The 21,179-nt window shown below is 46.6% G+C and overlaps 1 protein-coding gene across 1 annotated transcript in view; it reads right to left on the bottom strand.

Moving 5' to 3' along the window:
- The window catches only part of NWD1 (NACHT and WD repeat domain containing 1), an 81,517-nt gene that overhangs the window by 7,020 nt on the left and 53,318 nt on the right, over positions 1 to 21,179 (bottom strand). Inside the window, exons 15-21 of the mRNA XM_026500448.4 lie at positions 17,577 to 17,785; positions 13,564 to 13,836; positions 12,157 to 12,247; positions 7,896 to 8,050; positions 5,896 to 6,172; positions 3,849 to 4,399; positions 1,302 to 1,407 (exon numbers count right to left, since the gene is read on the bottom strand). Coding sequence (XP_026356233.4) covers positions 1,302 to 1,407; positions 3,849 to 4,399; positions 5,896 to 6,172; positions 7,896 to 8,050; positions 12,157 to 12,247; positions 13,564 to 13,836; positions 17,577 to 17,785 — 1,662 coding nt within the window. The remainder of the gene's footprint in view (positions 1 to 1,301; positions 1,408 to 3,848; positions 4,400 to 5,895; positions 6,173 to 7,895; positions 8,051 to 12,156; positions 12,248 to 13,563; positions 13,837 to 17,576; positions 17,786 to 21,179) is intronic.

Genomic DNA, 21,179 nt, shown 5'->3' with positions numbered 1-21,179 from the left:
TTCAGCCCAGAGTGAGTTCAGTAAATATTATTAGTGGAGGAGGAGGAGGAAGAGACTTTGTGAATCTGCCCAGGATGGGCTTTTACGGCCACAATCTGCAGCTCTCAGCTTCTGAACCATCTGTGACTTTTTGCCAGGCATCTTTGCCACAAAGTAGTAGACTACACTATATTTGATTGCACTGTATCTGATTACAATGTATTCAAATCTACCTGATCTTCATTCACTCACTTGCTTTGTGACCTTGGACAAATCTCTTAATCTCCCTGAACTTCAGCTTCTTCACTTTGGCACCTGCCTCCCTGCCAGTGTCATAAGGGGTCCTTTCTCTATAGGAGACTATGTAGGAGGGTGACAGGTGACCATGGGGACCAGGCAGACCAGCTGCGAACTACTGCCTACCATTTATTCACTGTGTGACCTTGGGCAAGTCACCCCATCTCTCAGAGCCTCAATTTTTGCTCTGTAAAATGAGGTGGCTGTCAAGAGAGTTAAATAGCTTAGTGACAGTACCCAGTACAAAGAAATGTTCACTCTCATTAATATGCCTTTAGGGTAGCACTGAGCAGACCAAGAGATGTGGCGTTTTCAAAGCAGTTGGTCTTAAGCAAGCTGTCCCTATCATTTACAAGACCTGGCGCAAGAGAAGGAATCAAGGCCCATATCCTATAAGGCACAATACGTAAATGTTGCAAACCTAGCTGATAAACTATTAAGTGAAATTTGCTCTGTCCTCCTACACTGATGGATGTACTTTCAGAATCACGTGGAAGGTCATGTTTGGGTAGAGAATCACCAGGCTTTTCAGTTCCATTATAGAATGTAATGGTGTGGGAGAGCTAGTCCCCAGCTTTATGCAGCTTGGCCCCCTTCTCTTCCCATACCCAGCTCTGTTCTGCACTCCTAGGGGCCTCACACATATGCATGCAAACCGCCTGCCCAGCTCACGCATCCAGACTCCATGCTCATCACCCCATGGCCACCCCCAAGTCTAGGGGTGCTCCCACTAGGGGGCACAGTCCACCCTCAGAAGGATGAGCCTGGGGAAGAGGACTGCTCAGGCCCTAAAGAGGGCACCATCCCAGGTGGGGAGAAGGTTTCGGGGTTCCAGGTACCCAGAGCATGGGTCTAGAAGAGGAGATGTAGCTCCAGGGGGGCCTGTCCCCTTCACCTGCAGACACCTCTCTCTAAGCAGCTCCCCCCCAGCTGGGGAAGGCCAGGGCAGGGCCCTCCAACACCCAGAACCCAACACAAGGCCTAAGATCTAAGCTCAATCTTCCCCTCGAAGCAAAATGACTCACCATCCTGCACACTCCAGACGATGATGGAGCGATCCTTTAAGCCCGCATACACATAATTGTCATCCATGGAGAAGCAGACACACTGGACTCCTCTACAGTAAGAATTCTGTAGAAAAAGACAATGTGATCTGGAGTTCAAACTGAGACACCCAGGAGACCCACCGCAAGGCACTTGTATCAGAAGCCAGGCATGTAAGCCTCCCATGGGGATGGATCCAACGAAACCCTGGAGAGATGGGTATATTCCATCACCAAGATTCCCAGGACCAAAACACATTTTCATAGGGATTGGACTGAAAGGTTTGCAGACAGTTGGCACTGGAAAGCAGGAATTACCAGATTTAATTTCCTAAGTGACCTCAATTCTACAAGCAAGCGTTAGCTCTCATGGTCTCTAGTTAAAGGCTATATGCTAATTGCAATAGGGCATCCTAGATCAGATCCTAGACCAGGAAAAGGAAATTCACTGAAAAACGTATGATCCCAATGAAGATGGTAGTTTAGTTAACAATCCTGTCCCCGTGGTAATTTCTTAGTTTTGACAAATGTACTCGAGTTACGTAAGATGTTAACGTCGGGGAAGGGGGGTGAGGAAGAGGTAGAGGGGAACCTTGTACTATCTTCATGACTTTTTTGTAGATCTAAAATCGTTCCAAAATTAAGTTTATTTAGAAACAAAAAGGGAGGGAGTGCCTGGGTGGCTCAGTCAGTTAAGCATCCTACTCTTGATCTCAGCTCAGGTTTTGACCTCACAGTCATGAGTTTGAGCCTCACGTTGGGCTTCACACTGGGTGTGGAGCCTACTTAAAAAATAAACAAACAAACAAACAAAACCAACAAGCTAGGTGTGTTTAACTTCTATGGTGGCATTTCCCATCTCAACAAGACAAAAGATGACTGACAGCTCAGTATTAGAGTGGTTTCATAAAAGTAAAGGTCAGATGGGACGAAGGCCTTTTAAGACAAAACTATCTGTACTCTCTTCTCATAGTTACAAGATCGTCTCCCTAGGTTTATGAATAGTTTTTACATCTTGCAACCAAAAGTATGGTCTTCATTCCCCATTTGAAAAACTGGAATAATAACACCAAACTTATAAGGTCGTTGTGAGGATAAAACTTTAGGATGATATTTTAATATATGCATTTTATATAATATGTAATATGAATATATGAATATATTTATTAAAGCCCTTAATTATATGGATATAAAAAAACTGTCACAGCTTCTTATGAGATGGGCAGCGTGGACTCTGAGATACTTCTGTTAAGGAGTCAGTTTCCATCTTCAGAGCCTTCACAGCTGCTGTTCCTTTTGCCTAGAATGCTCTTCCACCAGACTTATTCTACCTTCTTTTTTTTTTATTTATTTATTTATAATCGCCACACCCAACATGGGGCTCGAACTCATGACCCCAAGATCAAGAGTTGCATGCTCTACTGACTGAGCCAGCCAGGCGCCCCCAGACTTATTTGACCTTCCTAAATAGCGGCCCTTGCCATTCTACCCCATTTACCTTGTCCTATTGTCTCCTCAAAGCTCTTGTCACTCCACAGCCCATCATGTTTTTGCTCTTTTGTTTTTATTTTTTTATTTTATTTTTAAAAAATATTTTATTTATTTATTTTAGAGAGAGAGAGCACAAGCAGCAGGAGCGGCAGGCAGAGGGAGAAGCAGGCTCCCTGCTCAGTGGGGAGCTGGAGGTGGGACTCGATCCCAGGACCCTGGGATCATGACCTGGGCCCGAAGGCAGATGCTTAACCGACTGAACGACTCAGGCGCCCCCACTGCCTTGTTCATATTCTACAAACATTTACGGAGCCCTGAGGACAGGTCGGGAGCTCTCCTAGGGATGGGGGCCACCTCTGTAAGCAAAACACAGAAAGATCCTGCCCTCCCGGAGCTCACGCAGTGTCCCCTCCGAGAGCGGGGCTCTAAGAGGCAGGACGGTGTGTGCCCTGGCCACGGCTAGAAAGGGGCCTACTGCAGACCAGGCAATCAAAACTGTCGGACGCAAGGACGGTGGGCAGGATTAGGGTAAGGAGGGGCAGGCAGAGGTGTGCTGGGGCAGGACTTGATCCCGTCTTTATTTAAAATGATATTTTGGGGGCGCCTGGGTGGCTCAGTCGGTTGAGCGTCTGCCTTCAGCTCAGGTCGTGATCTCAGGGTCCTGGGATCGAGCCCCGCGTCATTGGGCTCCTTGCTCAGCAGGGAGTCAGCTTCTCCCTCTCCCTCTGCCCCTTGTCCCTGCTCTCTCTCTCTCTGTCTCTCAAGTAAATAAAATCTTTTTAAAAATGGTATTTTGTTCTTTGTGGATTTTTTTGTATTTGTTTCGATGTTGGTAAACATTGCATTAAAACAGCATCTCTCTTGATTGCTGAGTTTTTGGCTGCCCCTTAAACTCTGCTCCCAGGGTGAGTGTCTCTCACTGGCCTCACCCCGCTCCCGACCCCGGGCGACAGTTCGCAGTGTGCACTTAGTACAGGACACCTGTCCTCAGCTTTCTAAGGCGGGGACCTCGCGTCACGTGGTGTGTGGGCCACGCACCGTGTAGTTCATCTGAAACCTCCACTTGCAGGCCTGCAGGTCCCAGAGACACAGCAGGGCTTCCTCGGACCCGCTGACCGCCAGCTGCTCCTGGTGGCTGACCTGCATGCAGGCGACCTGGCTCCCGTGGGCCTCCAGAGGGAACACTTTGGAGTTCGCACACTCGTAAAGGAAGAGGTCGCCGTTGGTCATGCCGTAGATCACACGGTAGTCGGCCAGCACGGCCACGCTGGCTATGGTCTCAGGCAGCTGGGTGTAGAAGGTGTAGGTTGGCCCGTCGATGACGGGACAGGGATCCCCGGGGCTGATGTCCAGCACCAGGACGATGCTGTCATAGGCGATGGCCAGGCGCTCCTCGCCGGTGCTAAGGGCCATGCAGTTGATGGCTTTCCGGGCCTCAGGAGGGGGAATGCACATCACATCCTGTCTGGAATTCAGAGGGAACACCAGGACCACCCCCGAAACGAGGCCGGTGAAAAGGAGATTGGCCCGCTGGGCAACCTCCAGACACCTGACCTCATTGGAGGTGTCCAGGGCATCTTGTTCCTCCCCTGCCACGGAGAGAAGACCACGTCAAGAGCAGCTCGGAGGAATGCTCGTGCCACAGTTTTCCTATTTCTAAGGATTTTAAAAACTGCTTTCCTGATCCGTACTCCCCAACGTGTCCACTGCCATCCCCTTGCCTCCACTCCCGTCCTGCCATCTCCTCACCGCCCTGCCTACCACCTTCCAAGGATATTTTGCTCCCCATCGGGACAGACGGACAAAGGGACATGCATGACCTCTCATCCCAGACCTTTCCTTTACAAACGTCTGGAAAGGGTCGGAGAGTAAATATTTTTGCCTTGCGGGCTGTATGAGCTGTGAGTGCAAGCTCTTCACAAATGGGCTTTAGTTTGCACACTTCTATCTCATGCCCCACTGTGCCCCCTACCTTTGTGCCCGGCTTCACCCCACAACTAGCCACAAGCACCTCAAACATTGTAACCTCATCCGTCTTGCTCCCTGCCAACCCCAGAGCCCGGCTCCACAGCTGGCACTAATCAAACATCTGCCAAACCCACGAAAGCAGGAGGGTGAGAGTCAATCTCTTTTCTCATAGTATTTTATCATTAACAAGGAATTTCCGTACCTCCGTTCGCCCCATGGAGATTACAGCAGACACCATTGGTGACGTGCCCAGACCCCCTTTACCGGCCAGGGCGCCCAGCCCCAAGGCTGCCCACTGCCTCCAGGGGAAGAGAGCCCCTTATCTCAAAATGCTTGGGGGGCTGGGCTCACCACCCAGAATGGCCTGCAGCCAGAGACTGCCCGATATGGGGATACAAAAGATTGGCCCTCTTGCTTTGAGATGGAACAACTCTGAGCTGCAATTTATACTCCAGGCCCCCCCCTGAGGTCAGGCTGAGCCCACCTCCTTGTTCAGCCCTCCCCCTGCCCCTGCCTGCTTCCCTCACTCCCTCTCGGGTTTCTCCAGGAGCACCCCTCCACCCACCCCTTGTGCAAATATCCCCGTCACATGCCCTGCTTCTGGGAAACCCGAACTAACACAGGGATTGATGACCAGATGGCCAATTACCCGCACGCTGGAAAAGGTATTAAATCAAGTCCTGTCTCTATTAGCCACTTTCAAACTCACTGGAGGTATGGGGGTGTTATGGACTGAGTGGGTCCCCCCATAGTAACATGTCAAAATCCTAACCCCTGATGTGATAGTGTGGGGAGGTGATGAGGTCAGGAGAGCAGAGCCCCCACGATGGGATTAGTGCCTTTACATAAGGGACTGGGGAGCTTGCTTCCTTCTCTGCGCTCCTGTGAGGACATAAGAAAGTGGCCATCTGCAACCAGGAAGCCGGCTCTCACCAGACACTGATCTGCCGGTGCCCTGGCCTTGGCCTTGGCCTTCCCAGCCTCCAGAACCATGAGAAATAAATGTCTATTGTTGAAACTGCCCAGTTCGTGGTGTTTGGTTCTAGCAGCTCAAGCTGACCAAGACAGGGGCTCTGGCTCTTCCCCACAAGAATGACCATGCTTCTATCTTACCAACCTTCCGCTGAGTCCCAAATGGTGACTTTGTTCTTGTCCCCAATCTTGGGGAAGTAAACGTAGCCTCCATTGTGTGACACTGCAGTGAGGCCGGTGCGATCCAGAAACGGGGTGCAGGCCCTCGGCTTCTGAACGTCGGTGAGATCCCAGACTTTAAAAGACGAGGACTGCTGGGAAGCAGATGCCACCAAGGCCCCACACCAGGCCAGCAGGTTCATGGGGGCCCCAACGCCTTCCAGAATGTCCAGCAGGGTCCCCTGCTCTGACAGACTCCACACCTAAGGATGGACAGCAGAGGGCCAGAGCTGACTTCTTCCTTCTGCTGTCATAGCTCAGAAATAGGCATAAGTCTATTTGTCCACCCAGGGTGGAGTCTCAGGCTGCAGTTCAGGGGCCTTCACCAGCCCCTCGAACTTCCCCACACCTCCTCCCATCCACTACCACAGCAATTCTCAAAGTGTGTTCCCAGGGAACCCCTGGAGGGTACCTCCAGGGATCGTCAGGAAGGCGTGCAAAGGCAAAACTGTGTTTATAATAATTCAAGACGTTATTTGCCTTTTCTACCCTCTTCCTCTCACGAGTGAGCACTGCAGTTTTCCAGAAGCTACGGGACATGTGCTATCATAACAGATAAGAGAATGCAGAGTCAAATATGAGAAGCCGGTTTATCTTCTACTAAGCCAGACATGAAAGAGATTTGTCCAAACGTGCAACAATGACGCTCTTCCCATAAGTTTGTTTGTTTCAGAAACTATAGTTATTTTCACAGAAGTCTGTTGTTACACTGACGTGTAATGTTCATGAATCGATGGATATGTATTTTTGGATTTCCTCATGTCTAATTTTTAATATGGTAATTACCAATAGATACTAAATACAACGTGGGATCCTAGATTGGATCCTGGAGTAAAGAAAAAAAGGACATTGGTGGGAAAGCTGGTGAAATCAGAACAGAATCTGCAGATCAGTTAATAGTATTATCTTAATATAATTTTTTAGTTTTGACAAAGGGCTCAGGTGGCATGAGATACTAATATGGAGCAAGCTGGGTGAAGAGTAGATATTTAGATATGGGGCTCTCTGCTTTTTTGGCAACTCTTCTGTAAGTCTGAAAACTATTCCAAAATAAATCATTTGGTAAAAAATTATCAACCAAAATGATATAACAGACATAAACAAAAGCTCTTTGGGGTCCTCAATAATCTTTAAGAATGTAAAGCAGTCCTAAGGCCAGAATGTTGGAGAACAGCTACTTGTGTTATTTTTTTATTTTTTTATATATATAGACAGAGAGCGGTGGGGAGGGACAGAGGAAGAGAGAGAGAATCCTCAAGCAGACTCCCTGCTGAGTATAGAGCCCCACATAGGGCTCGATCTCAAGACTCTGCGATCGTGACCTGAGCTGAAATCAAGAGTCAGATGCTTGACTGACGGAGCCACCCAGGCGCTCCGAGAACCGCTAGTTTATTATGTACTTCTCTCACCAGCAGGACAACTTTGAGCTCAATGGGAATTTTCCTCCATGTACCCCCAACCCTGCCCCACTCTGAAGGCCAAAATCCTCCCAGGTTTTCAGGTTTCGGTGGGAACGCTATATCCTTTGTTGAACATTTTGGTAATTCCCGCCCCCCACCCCCAGGTCTGTCGCTGGGTCTCGGGGATCCCTCCCCCACATCCTCCCAATGACCTGCCTTGTTTCACCTGTACTAGGGTTTTTTTTTTTTAATTTTATTTATTTATTTGACAGAGAGAGAGCCAGCGAGAGAGGGAACACAAGCAGGGGGTGGGAGAGGAAGAAGCAGGCTCCTAATGGAGGAGACTGATGTGGGACTCGATCCCAGAACGCTGGGATCACGCCCTGAGCCCAAGGCAGAAGCTTAACGACTGCGCCACCCAGGCGCCCCTCACCTGTACTAGGTTATATCTCTATATTTTGAAGCAAAAAGACCCCTAAGGAATCATACTTTCTATGTCAGAGGCGGAGTGAGGCTGATCCCTCACCTGAATGAGTGCGTCCCGGGAGCTAGTAATAATCAGATTGTTCTCAGGACCAAAACCGGCTGTCTCCACTATGTCCTCATGTTCAAGGTCAGTGGCCATGAATCGATGAAACCCCTGTGAGTCGGCCAAGAATATCCGCACAGATCTTCCAAACCCTGAAATGCAAGGCATGGGATTACCCCTTTCACTCCTGGAGGAGCTCGAGAGTAATTCAGTTCAGTCAACAAAGATTTTTCTGAGCACCTGCTACGAGGAGGTGGGAGGAATACGGTGTTGAACAAGAGAGACATCCTCACCTAGCCTGTAGCTGCGGAGAGGGGGGCAGCAGACCGCATTGATCAATAACCTCACAGGAAACAGCCAAGTCATCTGTTATCACAAGACTATTTGTTTCTGGAACCCTGGGACTGCCTGTCTGGGCTGCTCGCAGCGTCCCAGAACCAGCACAAAACTGGACATACGTAGGCATGTTTTGAAGATGGAAGGGAGGGAAGGAGGAAGATAGGAAGGAAAAGAAAGCAGTTACAGTCTGTGATGAGGACAATGAAGTCAGGGGACTGGGTGCCGTGAGATATGACGACACAGAGACACACATGGCGGTGAAGGCAACATGGAGGCAGAAGCAGAGACCGAGACATGTGGCCACAAGTCAAAGAATCACAAGGCAGAAGCTCAAAGGGCAAAAAAAGAGAGAGAAGGATTCTTCTCCAGAGCCTTTGGAGGGAGCGTGACCCTGCCCACATCTTGATTTTGGACTTCCGGCCTCTAGAACTGTGAGAAGAGAGATTACTATTGTGTCAGAGCCATCACGTTTGTGTGGTCGTTTGTTACAGCAACCACAGGACATTGGAACAGCCATATGAGAAGGGGGCAGGCACTGGAAGAGCGGGAACAGCATGGGATGACCAGGAGGTAGGAGAGGCCTGGGTATGTCTCAGGAGCAACACAGAGGCCAGTGTGGCTGGGGCGGAGTGGAGGAGCGGGAGATGAGGGAGAGAGAGGGTTGCTAGATTTAACACAAAGCAACACAAAGCAAAAAACCCAAGGGACAACTCCATTAAATTTGAATTTCAGATAAACAGTGAAATTCTGATTAGTATAAGTATATCCCAAATATTACATGGGATATACTTATACTGAAAGCTTGATTGGTTGTTTATCTGAAATTTAACTGTATTCTGTATTCACAATGGGCGTTCTGCATTTTCTCGGGCTCCCCACCCAGGGCGACTAGCTCATGTGTGTTCCAAAATGGGGTGGGTGAATGCTTTGTTGAGAGGACCCCTGGCGGTGCAGGAAAGTGGGCAAAGGCCAGGTTATGCAGCTCTTCCAGGGCCCGCAGCCCTGGGGGTGATGGTTTGGGGCTGTGTGCTATGCACCTGGCCTGCACCAACTCAGTTCCATTTCCTGGAAATGCCGGAATCAAGTCGGCGCAGGAGAAGCTGGGGGCTGACAGCCCATCTTACTGCCTCTCCAGGCCCTCCATGGAATTGTTTCGCTGAACTCGACTGGAACCTGAGGCTCACACAGAAGGACGTTACTGGAAACGGATCAAGTGCATCAGGACATCTGCTATCCAAGGATATCTGCATTCCATTCTTGAGCGGTAAAGGATTAACTGAGCAGCTTGGTGTTGTTGACATCCCGCACACGCATGGTTTGGTCCTTGCCTGGCTCCTGAGAGCTGCCCTCTAGGCCCCTGGAATGCCCTGCTTGATCAAAGTCTCCTTGTTTTCTGAGGCCTTGGGCCCACGGGATGGCGTGTGCTCACATGTGATTTATGGTGGGAGCTTTGGGACACGTGGTATCGGCTTGACCTCAGGGGGTGTTAGAGACGGAGGTCAGCTGTGTAGGTGGTCAGCCGGATCCACATAACAGACCCCCAGGAAAAATCCTGGCCACCAAGGTGGGGTGAGCTTCCCTAGTTGGCGGGACACTGTCGTCACACCCTGTTGTTGAGAGAAGTAGGTGCTGTCCCCGTGACTCCACGGGGAGGGGACAGCAGGAAGCTCGTGCCAGGTGCCTTCTGGACTCAGCCCCAAGTGCCTCTACCCTTCATTGATCTTCATCTGTATCCTTTCGAGCACGAGCCTGAGTTCTTTGAGCCCTAGCAAATCATCAGACCTGATGGTGATCTTGGGGACGCCAGAGCCGCAATTCCGTTTATGACACTTGGAAGAAATCCCTGCCTGATCTAAGTTGGGATCAGGGTACATCTCCTGAGCAATGGGTGGGGTCCCAACATTGTGGATGGGGAAGCCGTTCAGGCCCCTCTTCACTGGCTGCTGGACAGAGCCCCACTGGAGACCCACTGTGATGAGGCTCTAGGTCACTGAGGTCCTCAGTGCCTTTGGCCTTGGTCCTGATTCCATGGTGTGCCTCTAGCCCTCGTTTTTATTTCTTCTGTCATTCCTATTCCCCATGCTGCATTTCACACATACTTACACCACCTAAAATTCTTCTGGAAACAGGATGGAAGATGTATGATCAGTCAATCATCCATCAGTCAGGCTCAGAGGCTGTTTATTTCTTAGACCTGCGCTCTCCATGTGGGTATGGTCACCACGAGCCACGTGTGGCTCTTACTGTGGCTGAGCCAAGTTGAGACGAGCTGTCAGTGGACAACATGTGCCAGGTTTCATATCCTTCGCACAAGAATTTTTTAAAATGTGAAATAGACCATTAATAATTTTTATATCAATTTCATGTCGAATTTTTGGATGTGTTGGATTCAACAAGATATGTTATTAACACGAATGACACCTGCATCTTTTTGCCTTTTTCAATAGGGTCATGAGGACACTCGGTTACAAACGTGGCTCACGTTTGTGGTTTGCCTTACTGGACAGCACTGGTCTACTGTTGTCTTTGATTGCTGGAAATGGCTTTATAAAAATCAGGCTGGGGGCGCCTGGGAGGCTCAGTCAGTTAAGCATCTGCTTTTGGCTCAGGTCATGATCCCGGGGTCCTGGGATCGAGCCCCGTGTAGGGCTCCCTCTCTTCCCCGCTTGTGCTCTCTTTCGCTATCTCTGTTGCTATCTCCACCTCTTTTTCTCAAATAAATAAATAAAGTCTTTAAAAAACAATCAGGCTAATTTTAGGGCAGAACAAATACCCTGAGATTATGATGGTGAACATATATCATTACACATGAGATTACGTCTGTCCAAACCCACAGAATGTACAACACCCGGACTGAACTCTAAGGTAAGCCACGGACTCTGCGTGACAATGACGTGTCTATGCAGTTCATCGTTTATAGCAAATGCGACCCCCTAGTGGGGGGGGGTGCTGATATTGGAGGAGGCTGTGAGTATAGGGGGTAGGAGGTATAAGGGAAATCTCTGCACTTTCTGCTCAATTTGGCTGCAAACCCCAATCTGATTTTCTAAAAATATTTATTTATTTAAGTAATCTCTACACCCAAGGTGGGGCTTGAACTTACGACCCTGAGATCAAGAGTCACACACTCCTCTGACGGAACCAGCCAGGCACCCTTCAAAACTGATCTTTAAAACATAGTCTTAAAAAAAAAAAATCAGGCTGAAGAGTATCTGTTGGTCACCGCCTAGGAAGCCTTCCCTGATTGCTTCAGACTCAAGAAGGGAAACCCGTCACACCCTCCTGTAACCCTTGATTCTTGTCTGGTCATTGCACCAACCACTCTTCCTTGTGGCTACCTTACCGTCTGCTAGCCTGAGAGCCCCTAAAAGCAGGGGTCGCGTGGGCTGGCTCACCCCTGAGTGCACCCCATCCTCTCACGCGGCACCCCTCCATCCCTGTACCCGTCTGGCAGGGATAACCACCCCATCTCAGAGATAACGAACAGGGGTTGGCAAGCTACAGCCCATGGGCCACAGCTGGCCCACCATCTACTTGTGTATGACCTGTGAGCTCAGAAGACTTTTCACATTTTTAAATAGTTTCACGAAAATAAAAATATGATTCCTGTTTTCTGACAGGTGAACACGATACGGAATCCAAATTTCCGCCTTCATAAACGAGGTCTGACCGGCGCGCAGCCACGCCTACGTGAGACAGCATCTGTGGTGGCTTCCACGCTACAGGGACTGGCTTGATTTGGGTCGACAGAGACCACCGGGTCTGCAAAGCCAAAAATGCATACCGTGTGGCCCGCTGCAGAAAAGGTTTGCCAGCCGCTGGTCTAAGACGGCCTCCCTGCCTTGCCCCAAGCCCGTCTGCTCTTCCAACCAAACCCGGGGTTGCCTCCTCATGGCTCCGAATAAGAGCTAGACGCTACCTGCAGCAAGAAGGGACTCGTCTTCAGAGAGTACCAGGAACCTCACGGCTTCCGGAAGCTTCTCCAGCAGGCTGTCTCCTTCGGGGGAAACCTGTACAAAGTCAAGGGTGCCTATCAAGCATTTTCAGGGGTAAAGGGTCCAGGGTCGGGAGCTTGGATGCAAGGCTCTGCCACTCATCAGTTTCTAAGCAAATGCCTTAGCCCTTGGGTGCCTTAGTTTCCTGATCTGTGAAATGGGCAATGATACAAGACCACGGCACAGGGCCATCATGGCCTGAGAAGTGCGTAGAATGCCCACCCCTCCCACCCCCGGCACACAGTCAGCCTTCAAACCCTGGCAGCTAGTATTATTGTTGTTGATGCTGTTTTTGTAATCAACTCAGAGACCTGGAGAACATTCCAGCATTTGTTTTCTGCCCCTGGGGGAGTGCTGGAGATCTCAGATAAGATCGAAACACTGGTTTCTCCCCGTTCCCGAGTTTCAGAACTAATTTTGTTCAGACCTAAGAGGATGGTTCATTCCTCAGTCCCGCAGCCCCAGTCCAGCTACTGACTTCTGAGTATCTGACCGCCACCAGTCCATGAGCCAAAAGCTGTCTGCTAGTTATCTCAGTGAGGGGCACAGACGGGACACATGGGGGGGCCAAGAAAAGTGAGTTGTTTGCACCAATCCAAGCCAATACTTAGAAAATATAAATTTGTTCACCTTTATTTAGCAGGGGTAGGAGAAAGTGAATTTCCCCGTGGCTGTTATTGATGATTTTTTTTTAAACATGTTTCTTGGGGCGCCTGGGTGGCTCAGTCGGTTAAGCGTCTGCCTTCGGCTCAGGTCATGATCCTAAGATCCTGGGATCGAGTCCCACATTGGGCTCCCTGCTCAGCAGGGAGCCTGCTTCTCCCTCTCCCTCTGCCCCTGCCTGTGCTCTCTCTCCTTTCAAATAAATAAATAAATAAAATCTTTAAAAACATGTTTCCTTTAAAACTTAAAAAATTAAACAACAATACCGTATAAGGTGGGGGGAAAAAAAGAAGTATCCAGAGCACACCATGAACCTCTCTTCACCTTTCCTGCCATCCTCCCCTCCCCCCAGAAGGGACCGTTGTCTGCTTTGCGGGGCATCTGTTTGCAGAGATGAGCACTTGCACGACCCATCAGAGACACTCTTCTGCAAGTTTGCTTTGTTCACTTTATGTGTCCGGGGCAGCGGTTCTCAAGGGGTGGGGAGGGCAATTTTGTGCCACCCCCGCCGGCCGAGGACAATTGGCAATGTCTAGAGACATTTTTGTGAAGACACCAAATGTCATTTATGAAATGATCAAAGGTGAAGTGGCTTCTCCCCACTTCTGGGACCCCTGGGCACGTTGGAGCTGAGCGGTGCGGGCACCACATTCAGGAGAGGGACTTACCCAAGAGATGGAGCCCTTGCTAAACCCCGTCACCATCTTGCCCTGCTTCTGGACCGAGACCCCACAGGTAGGTGTTTCTTCTCTGACGCTGGACAAATGTTGCTTCCCCTGCAGTTTTCCTGTGGCTGAGCTCCACAGACTGACCACGCCAACCTCAGACACGGTCAGCAGCGTGGCCCGAGAAGCCAGTGCCGCTGTGCACATCCATCGGTCGGAGACATCTCCCAGGATACGGAAAACCAGCTCTGCAGTTTCCAGATTCCAAGCACTGACCTGATGGAATCATGCCAAGGAAGAGAAATCTCAGTGAGAGACTCTGGAGTCGGCTGCAAAAACTGTGTTTTTTCATAGTGCGTGCATTTTATTTTCAACAGTTAGTGCCAAAAAAAAAAAAAAAAAGGCAGAGGGGAGAGGTATCCTGGATTAGATCCTAGAGCAGCAAAAGGACATTTGTGGAAAAACTGATGAAATCGGAGTCAAGTCTGAGTGAGGTTGCTAGAAACTTTACCAGTATTCATGCCTTAGCTGTGACAGATGTTTCCTGGGTATGCAAGATGCTGACATGACCGAAGACTGGATAGCAGGGTATACGGGAACTCTCTATAATAGCTTTATAACATGTCCATGAACCTAAAATTTCTCCAAAATAAATCTTAAAAATGGGGGAAAAAGTCAGCCATACTGTATGCATTCATGTATCTGTCCACTACAAGTAATTATTGAATACGGCAGGTTTCATAGTTAACCTCACCAAAAAAAGTACCTTTTAAAATCAATAGTAACCGGGGCACCTGGGTGGCTCAGTCAGTTAGGAGTCTGCCTTCAGCTCAGGTTGTGATCCCAGAGTCCCGGGATAGAGCCCCTCAGGGGGAAGTCTGTGTCTCCCTGTGCCCCTACCCCCACTCCTGCTCTCTCTCACTCTCTCTCAAATGAATAAATAAATAAAATCTCTTAAAAAATCAATAGCAACCATTTAAAGAGTAAACATTTGCCCATTAATTCTACTTTTGGGGTTTACTCTAAAGAAATAAGGAGAGGGGCGCCTCGGTGGCTCAGTCGGTAAAGCGTCTGCCTTGGGCTCAGGTCATGATCTCGAGGACCTGGGATGGAGCTCCCCGCTCAGCAGGGAGTCTCCTTCTCCCTCTACTCCTTCATCCAACTCGAGGGGGAGGGCACACATGTGTGTGCACTTGCTCTCTTTCTCAAATAAATAAATAAAACCTTAAAAAAATGAGAGATACAAAGATCTATGTATAAGAAAAGTTGTCTCAGTTATTTGAAAGTACAAAGAACTGGAAACAACCTATATGTCCAGTAGGAAGGGATCAGTTTAATGAACTGATAGTGGAGTCAATGCAGGACATCTCACAAAATCACTAAGCCTGCTGTTTCTGAAGAAAGTTTGAGGTATGGGCAAATAAAGATAGATTTTTAAAGCTGCATAGCTAGCTTTCTATCCCCATTTTTATCCCCATTTTGTGTTATACTTACACACACATACACACTTGTATGTGCACACACATTCCACAGAAACAAACTCATACATATGTTAAAACAGTGGTTGTCTTTGGGATTAATTCTTATTTCTTATTTCTTTTTTTTAAAGCCTTTTTAAAAATTTTTTAAAAAGATTTTATTTATTCATTTGATGGAGATAGAGACAGCCAGCGAGAGAGGGAACACAAGCAGGGGGAGTGGGAGAGGAAGAAGCAGGCTCCCAGCAGAGGAGCCTGATGTGGGGCTCGATCCCATAACGCCGGGATCACGCCCTGAGCCGAAGGCAGACGCTTAACGACTGAGCCACCCAGGCGCCCCTTTTTAAAAAAGATTTTATGTATTTATTTGACAGAGAGAGAGAGAGAGAGAGGGCACAAGCAGGGGGAACAGCAGGCAAAGGCAGAGGGAGAAGCAGGCTCCCTGATGAGCAAGGTGCCTGACATGGGGTTTGATCCCAGAACCTTGGGATTATGACCTGAGCCAAAGGCAGACGTTTAACCGACTGAGCCACCCAGGTGCCCTTATTTCTTTTTTCTTTTCTTTTCTTTTCTTTTCTTTTTCTTTTTCTTTCTTTCTTTCTCTTTCTTTCTTTCTTTCTTTCTTTCTTTCTTTCTTTCTTTCTTTCTTCTTTCTTTTAGATTTGTTTATTTTAGAGAGAGGGAGAGCAAGAGAGAGTGACTGAGTGAGGGAAGAGGTAGAGGAAGAGAATCCCAAGCAGACTCCCTGCTGAGTGCAGAGCCCAACACCGCCTCGACCTCACAACCCTGAGATCATGACCCCAGCTGAAACCAAGAGTCAGATGCTCAACTGACTGAGCCACCCAGGTGCCCCTATTATTTCTTATTTCTTTATTGTGTTTCCCAAACTTCTGCTGATAAAAAAAAATGATTTCTTTAACCAGTTTTTGAAATCAGTCAACACGTCTCTAATATTTAAGCCTGCACTGTCAAGAACAGTATAATGCAAGCTGTGTGACTTCAAATTTTATATTAGTCCCTTTAAAAAAAGTAGGAAGAAACAAGTGAAATTGATTTAAATAATGTATTTTGTTTAACCCTATGTCCAAATGTTATCATGGCAACATGTAATCAATATCAAATTCCTATTGAACTCTTTTACATTGTTTCTATGGTACTAAGGCTTTGAAAGCCAGTGTGTGTTTTGTACTTACAACACATCTCAATTCAGAATAGGCACATTTCAAGGGCTCAGTAGCCACATTTGGCTGGTGACCTGCCATATTGGACAGCACAGTTGATAAACCACCAATATTATTTATGTTAACAACTGCCCGCTACTAATAAAATATAATAATTAATAGCTATTGAGTATTTGGTGCTTACTATGCACCAAGCACTATGCCAGGTGTTTCAGTCACAATCTCATCAGGCAGATGAAGAATGGAGGCAGAGCGGAAGGGTGACATTCAAGATCACTCAACTTGCAAAGAAGTCAACTGGGAGTTAGGTACAGACTTTCCCCCATGCCTTTAGTTCCTAAACTTTCTTTCACCCGCTGTGCTACTGTGTCTCTATTCATCACACACTCAGATCATAGGGTTATAATTGACATAAAGGAATAACACAGCAGAATACATATTGTTTTCAGATGTATGGGGAACATTTACCAAGAGAGACCCTAAAATGAGTCTCAATACATTTGAAAGTATTCATCATACAAATGAAATTAAGTTAGGAAGGAAAAAAGTAAGCTACCTGGGAACTTTTCAAATATCTGGGAATGAAGAGCATACTTCTAAATAGCCCACGGACCAAAGAGCAAATCAAAAGGGAAATCTGAAAGTATTTTAAACTGAAGGTAAATGATAACATGACAGAGTAAGGTTTGTGGGATGCAAGTAAGGCTGTACTCAGAGGGAAATTTATAGCACTAAAAATGACCAATTAAAAAAAATTAAGTGTACCTGGGTGGCTCAGTCAGTTAAGCCTCCAACTCTTGGTTTCTGCTCAGGTCATGATCTCATGGGTCATGAGATGGAGCCCCCCGCCCCATCAGCTCCCTGCTGAGTGGGGAGCCTGCTTGAAGATTCTCTCCTCTGCCCCTCCCCACCGATACTTTATTTATTGATTATTTTTAGAGAGAGTGTGTGTAAGAGAGTTCAGGGAGAGGGGCAGAGGGTGAGGGAGAGAGAGGATCTCAAGCAGACACCCCGGTGAGCCTCAAGCCCAATGTGGGGCTTCATCTCATGACCTTGAGATCATGACCTGAGCAGAAATCAAGAGTCAGAGGCTTAACCAACTGAGCCACCCAGGTACCCCAATAAATATATCTTAAAAAAAAAAAAAGGTGAAAGATCTCAACTCTTAGGGTCGGAAAGAACTGTCAAGATCATCTAATCCAAGTTTGAAACCCTTTATGGCATCCTATCCAGCGATTGTGCACCCCTGTTTATGCCCGCCCCGTATCGGGGAGACCCACCTCCTAGAAATAGCATATGCAGTCTTGGAATGTTCTGGTTGCAGCTTTCCTTTGCAAACAGGGCAGGTGTTAGTTACCTTTGAGCCAGATGCCACATACACAACCTTCTTTGCTTCATCCATGTGAAGACTCCAGATCTCAGGGTCAGTGGGAGATTTTGAACCTCCATCCCAAATGGTGAATTTCTCCTGCCCAGAGAGTAAATCCCACAAACGCAGTGTGTGGTCCTTTGAGGCAGAGAGGGCGAGCGTCCCTTTGGCAAACACCTCCACACACCTCACCTCTCCTGCAGTAGACCAGGGTTAGGGAGAATATATTAGCTGGAAACATTTTTGACTTCCAACTCCCAAAATGCCTGTTGGTTTAGAAAAGATGATGGATTCAAACATAAGCAAATTACAAATAATGGAATGTGGCAAAACTCAATTAAGAGCCCCAAACTGGCTGTGATTAAAGCAATTGTCCATATGTGAATGTGATAAACAGAGATCGCTGAAATTTACAAAAGTTCAGCATCATCCAGGGAGTGCTTAAAATCAATAAACGTGTAAAAACAAGATAAGGTTATAGAGAAGACTTTACAATCTTGGAGAGATATTTTCCAAGCAAAACATGAAACTTGGAAGACATAAAGAGGGAAATTTGATCAACTGGATTACGTAAATATGCAAAATTTCAGGAGGATAAGTTGAATATATAGTTGAAAGTCATATGACAGATGAAGAGAAAATATCTGTAATATATAACAGAAAATGGATACTCTCCTTAATAAACAAAAGTTTCTTCCAAATAAGCAGGGAAAATGCAAACAACCTACTCAGAAATTGGACCAAGAATATAAACAGGAAATTTACAAATATAGTACACGTACACAATAAGCATTAGAAAATGATATGCAACCTCACTAGTAATCACAAAAATGCAAGATGAAATACCAATATACCATTATTATGCAAAATATTGGCAATTTTTTTAAGAGAGAGAAAGCACGCGCATGTGTGCACGCACAAGTTGGAAGGGAGGGGCAGAGGGAGAGGGAGAGAGTCTTAAGCAGGCTCCACGCTCAGTGAGGAGCCCTACACAGGGCTTAATGACCCTGAGATCATGACCTGAGCTGAAATCAAGGGTCAGACATTTAACCTAGTGAGCCATCCAGGCTCCCCTGGCAAAAATTTTAAAGATTGATCCCTGGACTGCTACCAAAGATACAAGAAATAAGTTACTTTCATACTTTGCTGATGGAAGTATAAATTGATATGAATTTGTAGAGGGTAATTTGGTAACACTTACTAAAAGTTAAAATGTGTTGTCTCTTGGTTTTGTTAATACACTATAGTTACATAAGATGTTGCCATTCTGGGAAAGTGATACAGGGTACGAGGGACTTCTCTGCACTATTTTAGCAACTTCTTGTGAGTCTAGAATTATTTGGAAATAAAATGCTCAGAAAAAGAGGGGAAAAGGGAAAATGTCCATACAATTTGCCTCAGAAATTTCACTTCCAGGAATGTGTCTTTGCTGAAATAATAGCATAGGTGGGTAAAGATATAGGATGTTAGTTGCAGTGTTGTCTTCTAAAAATAAAATTACAAACCACCTATTTATGAAAAGGGAGTTGTTAAATAATATCGTACATCCTTATAAAGAATGTCATGCAGCCATTAAAAATAATAAGATAGATCTACATATACACTTAAACGTAATAAATTATTACAACAGCCAATACTTACCGGGGGTTTTCTATGTGCCAAGTGTAGTGGTTAGTACTTTGCATACATTAAACTCCTTTAATCTCATAAAAATGCTATGAGGTACTATTATTATCCCATTGTACAGATACGGAAACAGAGGCACAGCTGAGTACAGTAACTTATCCAAAACCGCATGGTTAATAAGTAGTGGAGCCAGGATTCCAGCCCAGAGCCCAAGCTCTCAGCCGCTACAAAGTATCATTACAATACATTGTGAAAAAAGCAAATTACAGATCACTGTATAAAATAGCACCACCTGCTTTTGACAAAAACTCAAAGTACATGAGCCTATACAGAGCTATGTCTGCATAAGCCCAGAAAAAAATTGCTTATGGCATATAACAAACTGTGAGTACTGATCACTTCCATGGAGACTGACAGATGGGAGAGACCAAAGGGAGTTTTACTTCTTTATAATTCAAATAACAGGAGGAGAGTGGGTAATTTTTATTTGTTACAATTTGGATATATATATATATATATATATATATATATATATATATGTATGTATATATATTTATATATATATATATTTATATATATAAATATTTTAAAGATTTTATTTATTTATTTGACACAGAGAGAGAGACAGCCAGCGACAGAGGGAACACAAGCAGGGGGAGTGGGAGAGGAAGAAGCAGGCTCCCAGTGGAGCAGAGGAGCCTGATGCGAGGCTCGATCCCAGGACTCTGGGATCATGCCCTGAGCCGAAGGCAGACGCTTAACGCCTGAGCCACCCAGGCACCCCAATTTGGATATTTTTTAAACCCAAAGTGTGTATAAATAGTAATGTGTTACAAAATATCCCCATACATGGAACACTATGCCACAGTTAAAATGAATTAGATATATACGTAATATGGAAAGAGGCAAAATATGTGATGTTACGGGAAAAAAAAAACAGGTTATACAAGCAAAAGCTTACATGACTTTCTATAAAACCACATATACTTATGTATGCCCAAACAGTCCTTGGGGGAAGGGACTAGAACAACAATATGCTAGTAAATGTCTCACAACTGGCTCTCCAAGGAGTTTGGGGAAAGCCCTGATTTGTGGCATTTGCCAATTTCCTTGGCATAAATATTCTCACCCCTGGTTGATTTCAAGCCACTAACATGATGTCATTGAATGTAGGATTGTAAAGAGAAACCAGTAGCAAGCACCCCATTTCCACCACACGGGTATAGTAGCCAAGAGCATGGGTAACAGAGTGTGTACAATACCTAGAAAGTGCTGAGTTTTGGACACCTGGGTGGCTCAGTTGGTTGAGTGACTGCCTTTGGCTCAGGTCGTGATCCTGGAGTCCTGGGATCGAGTCCCGCATCGGGCTCCCTGCCCGGCGGGGAGTTTGCTTCTCCCTCTGACCCTCCCCCATCTCATGCTCTCTCTCTCATTCTCTCTCTCTCAAATAAATAAAATCTTGAAAAAAAATAAAGTGGGTAGGCAGTGAAAGAGAAATATCCAGGAGAGAGCAAGGTCATAAAGGAGGAGAGCCAGAGAATTTGCCTCAACGTTATCACAGAAGGGAAAAATGTAAGGACCTGGTGTTACAATGTTAACTCTTAAAAAAAAAAAAGCGATGAGTTTTGTGTATTTATTACCTTGTTTTAATAGAACTGATTTAGCTGCAAGCTTCTATAATTGGATATTTTATAACGGCTGTGTTTGGGGCCCCGGGGTGGCTCAGTTGCTTGCTCAAGCCAACTCTTGATTTTGGCTCAGGTCATGATCTCATGGTCACGGGATCAAGCCCAGCATCGGGCTCTGCTCACAGCACGGAGTCCGCTTGTCCCTCTCCTCTCTCTCTCCCTCAAATAAATAAATAAATAAAATCTTTTAAAAAATTTAAGAAAATAATGGCTGTGTTTGACAACCGTCGCACCACATTCCCAAAAACTTCACCATCATTCCTCACAAGCCAGGACA

Source organism: Ursus arctos, unplaced genomic scaffold (assembly GCF_023065955.2).
Source record: "Ursus arctos isolate Adak ecotype North America unplaced genomic scaffold, UrsArc2.0 scaffold_14, whole genome shotgun sequence".
Lineage (NCBI taxonomy): Eukaryota > Metazoa > Chordata > Mammalia > Carnivora > Ursidae > Ursus > Ursus arctos.
This window is presented reverse-complemented; position numbering and strand designations above follow the sequence as displayed.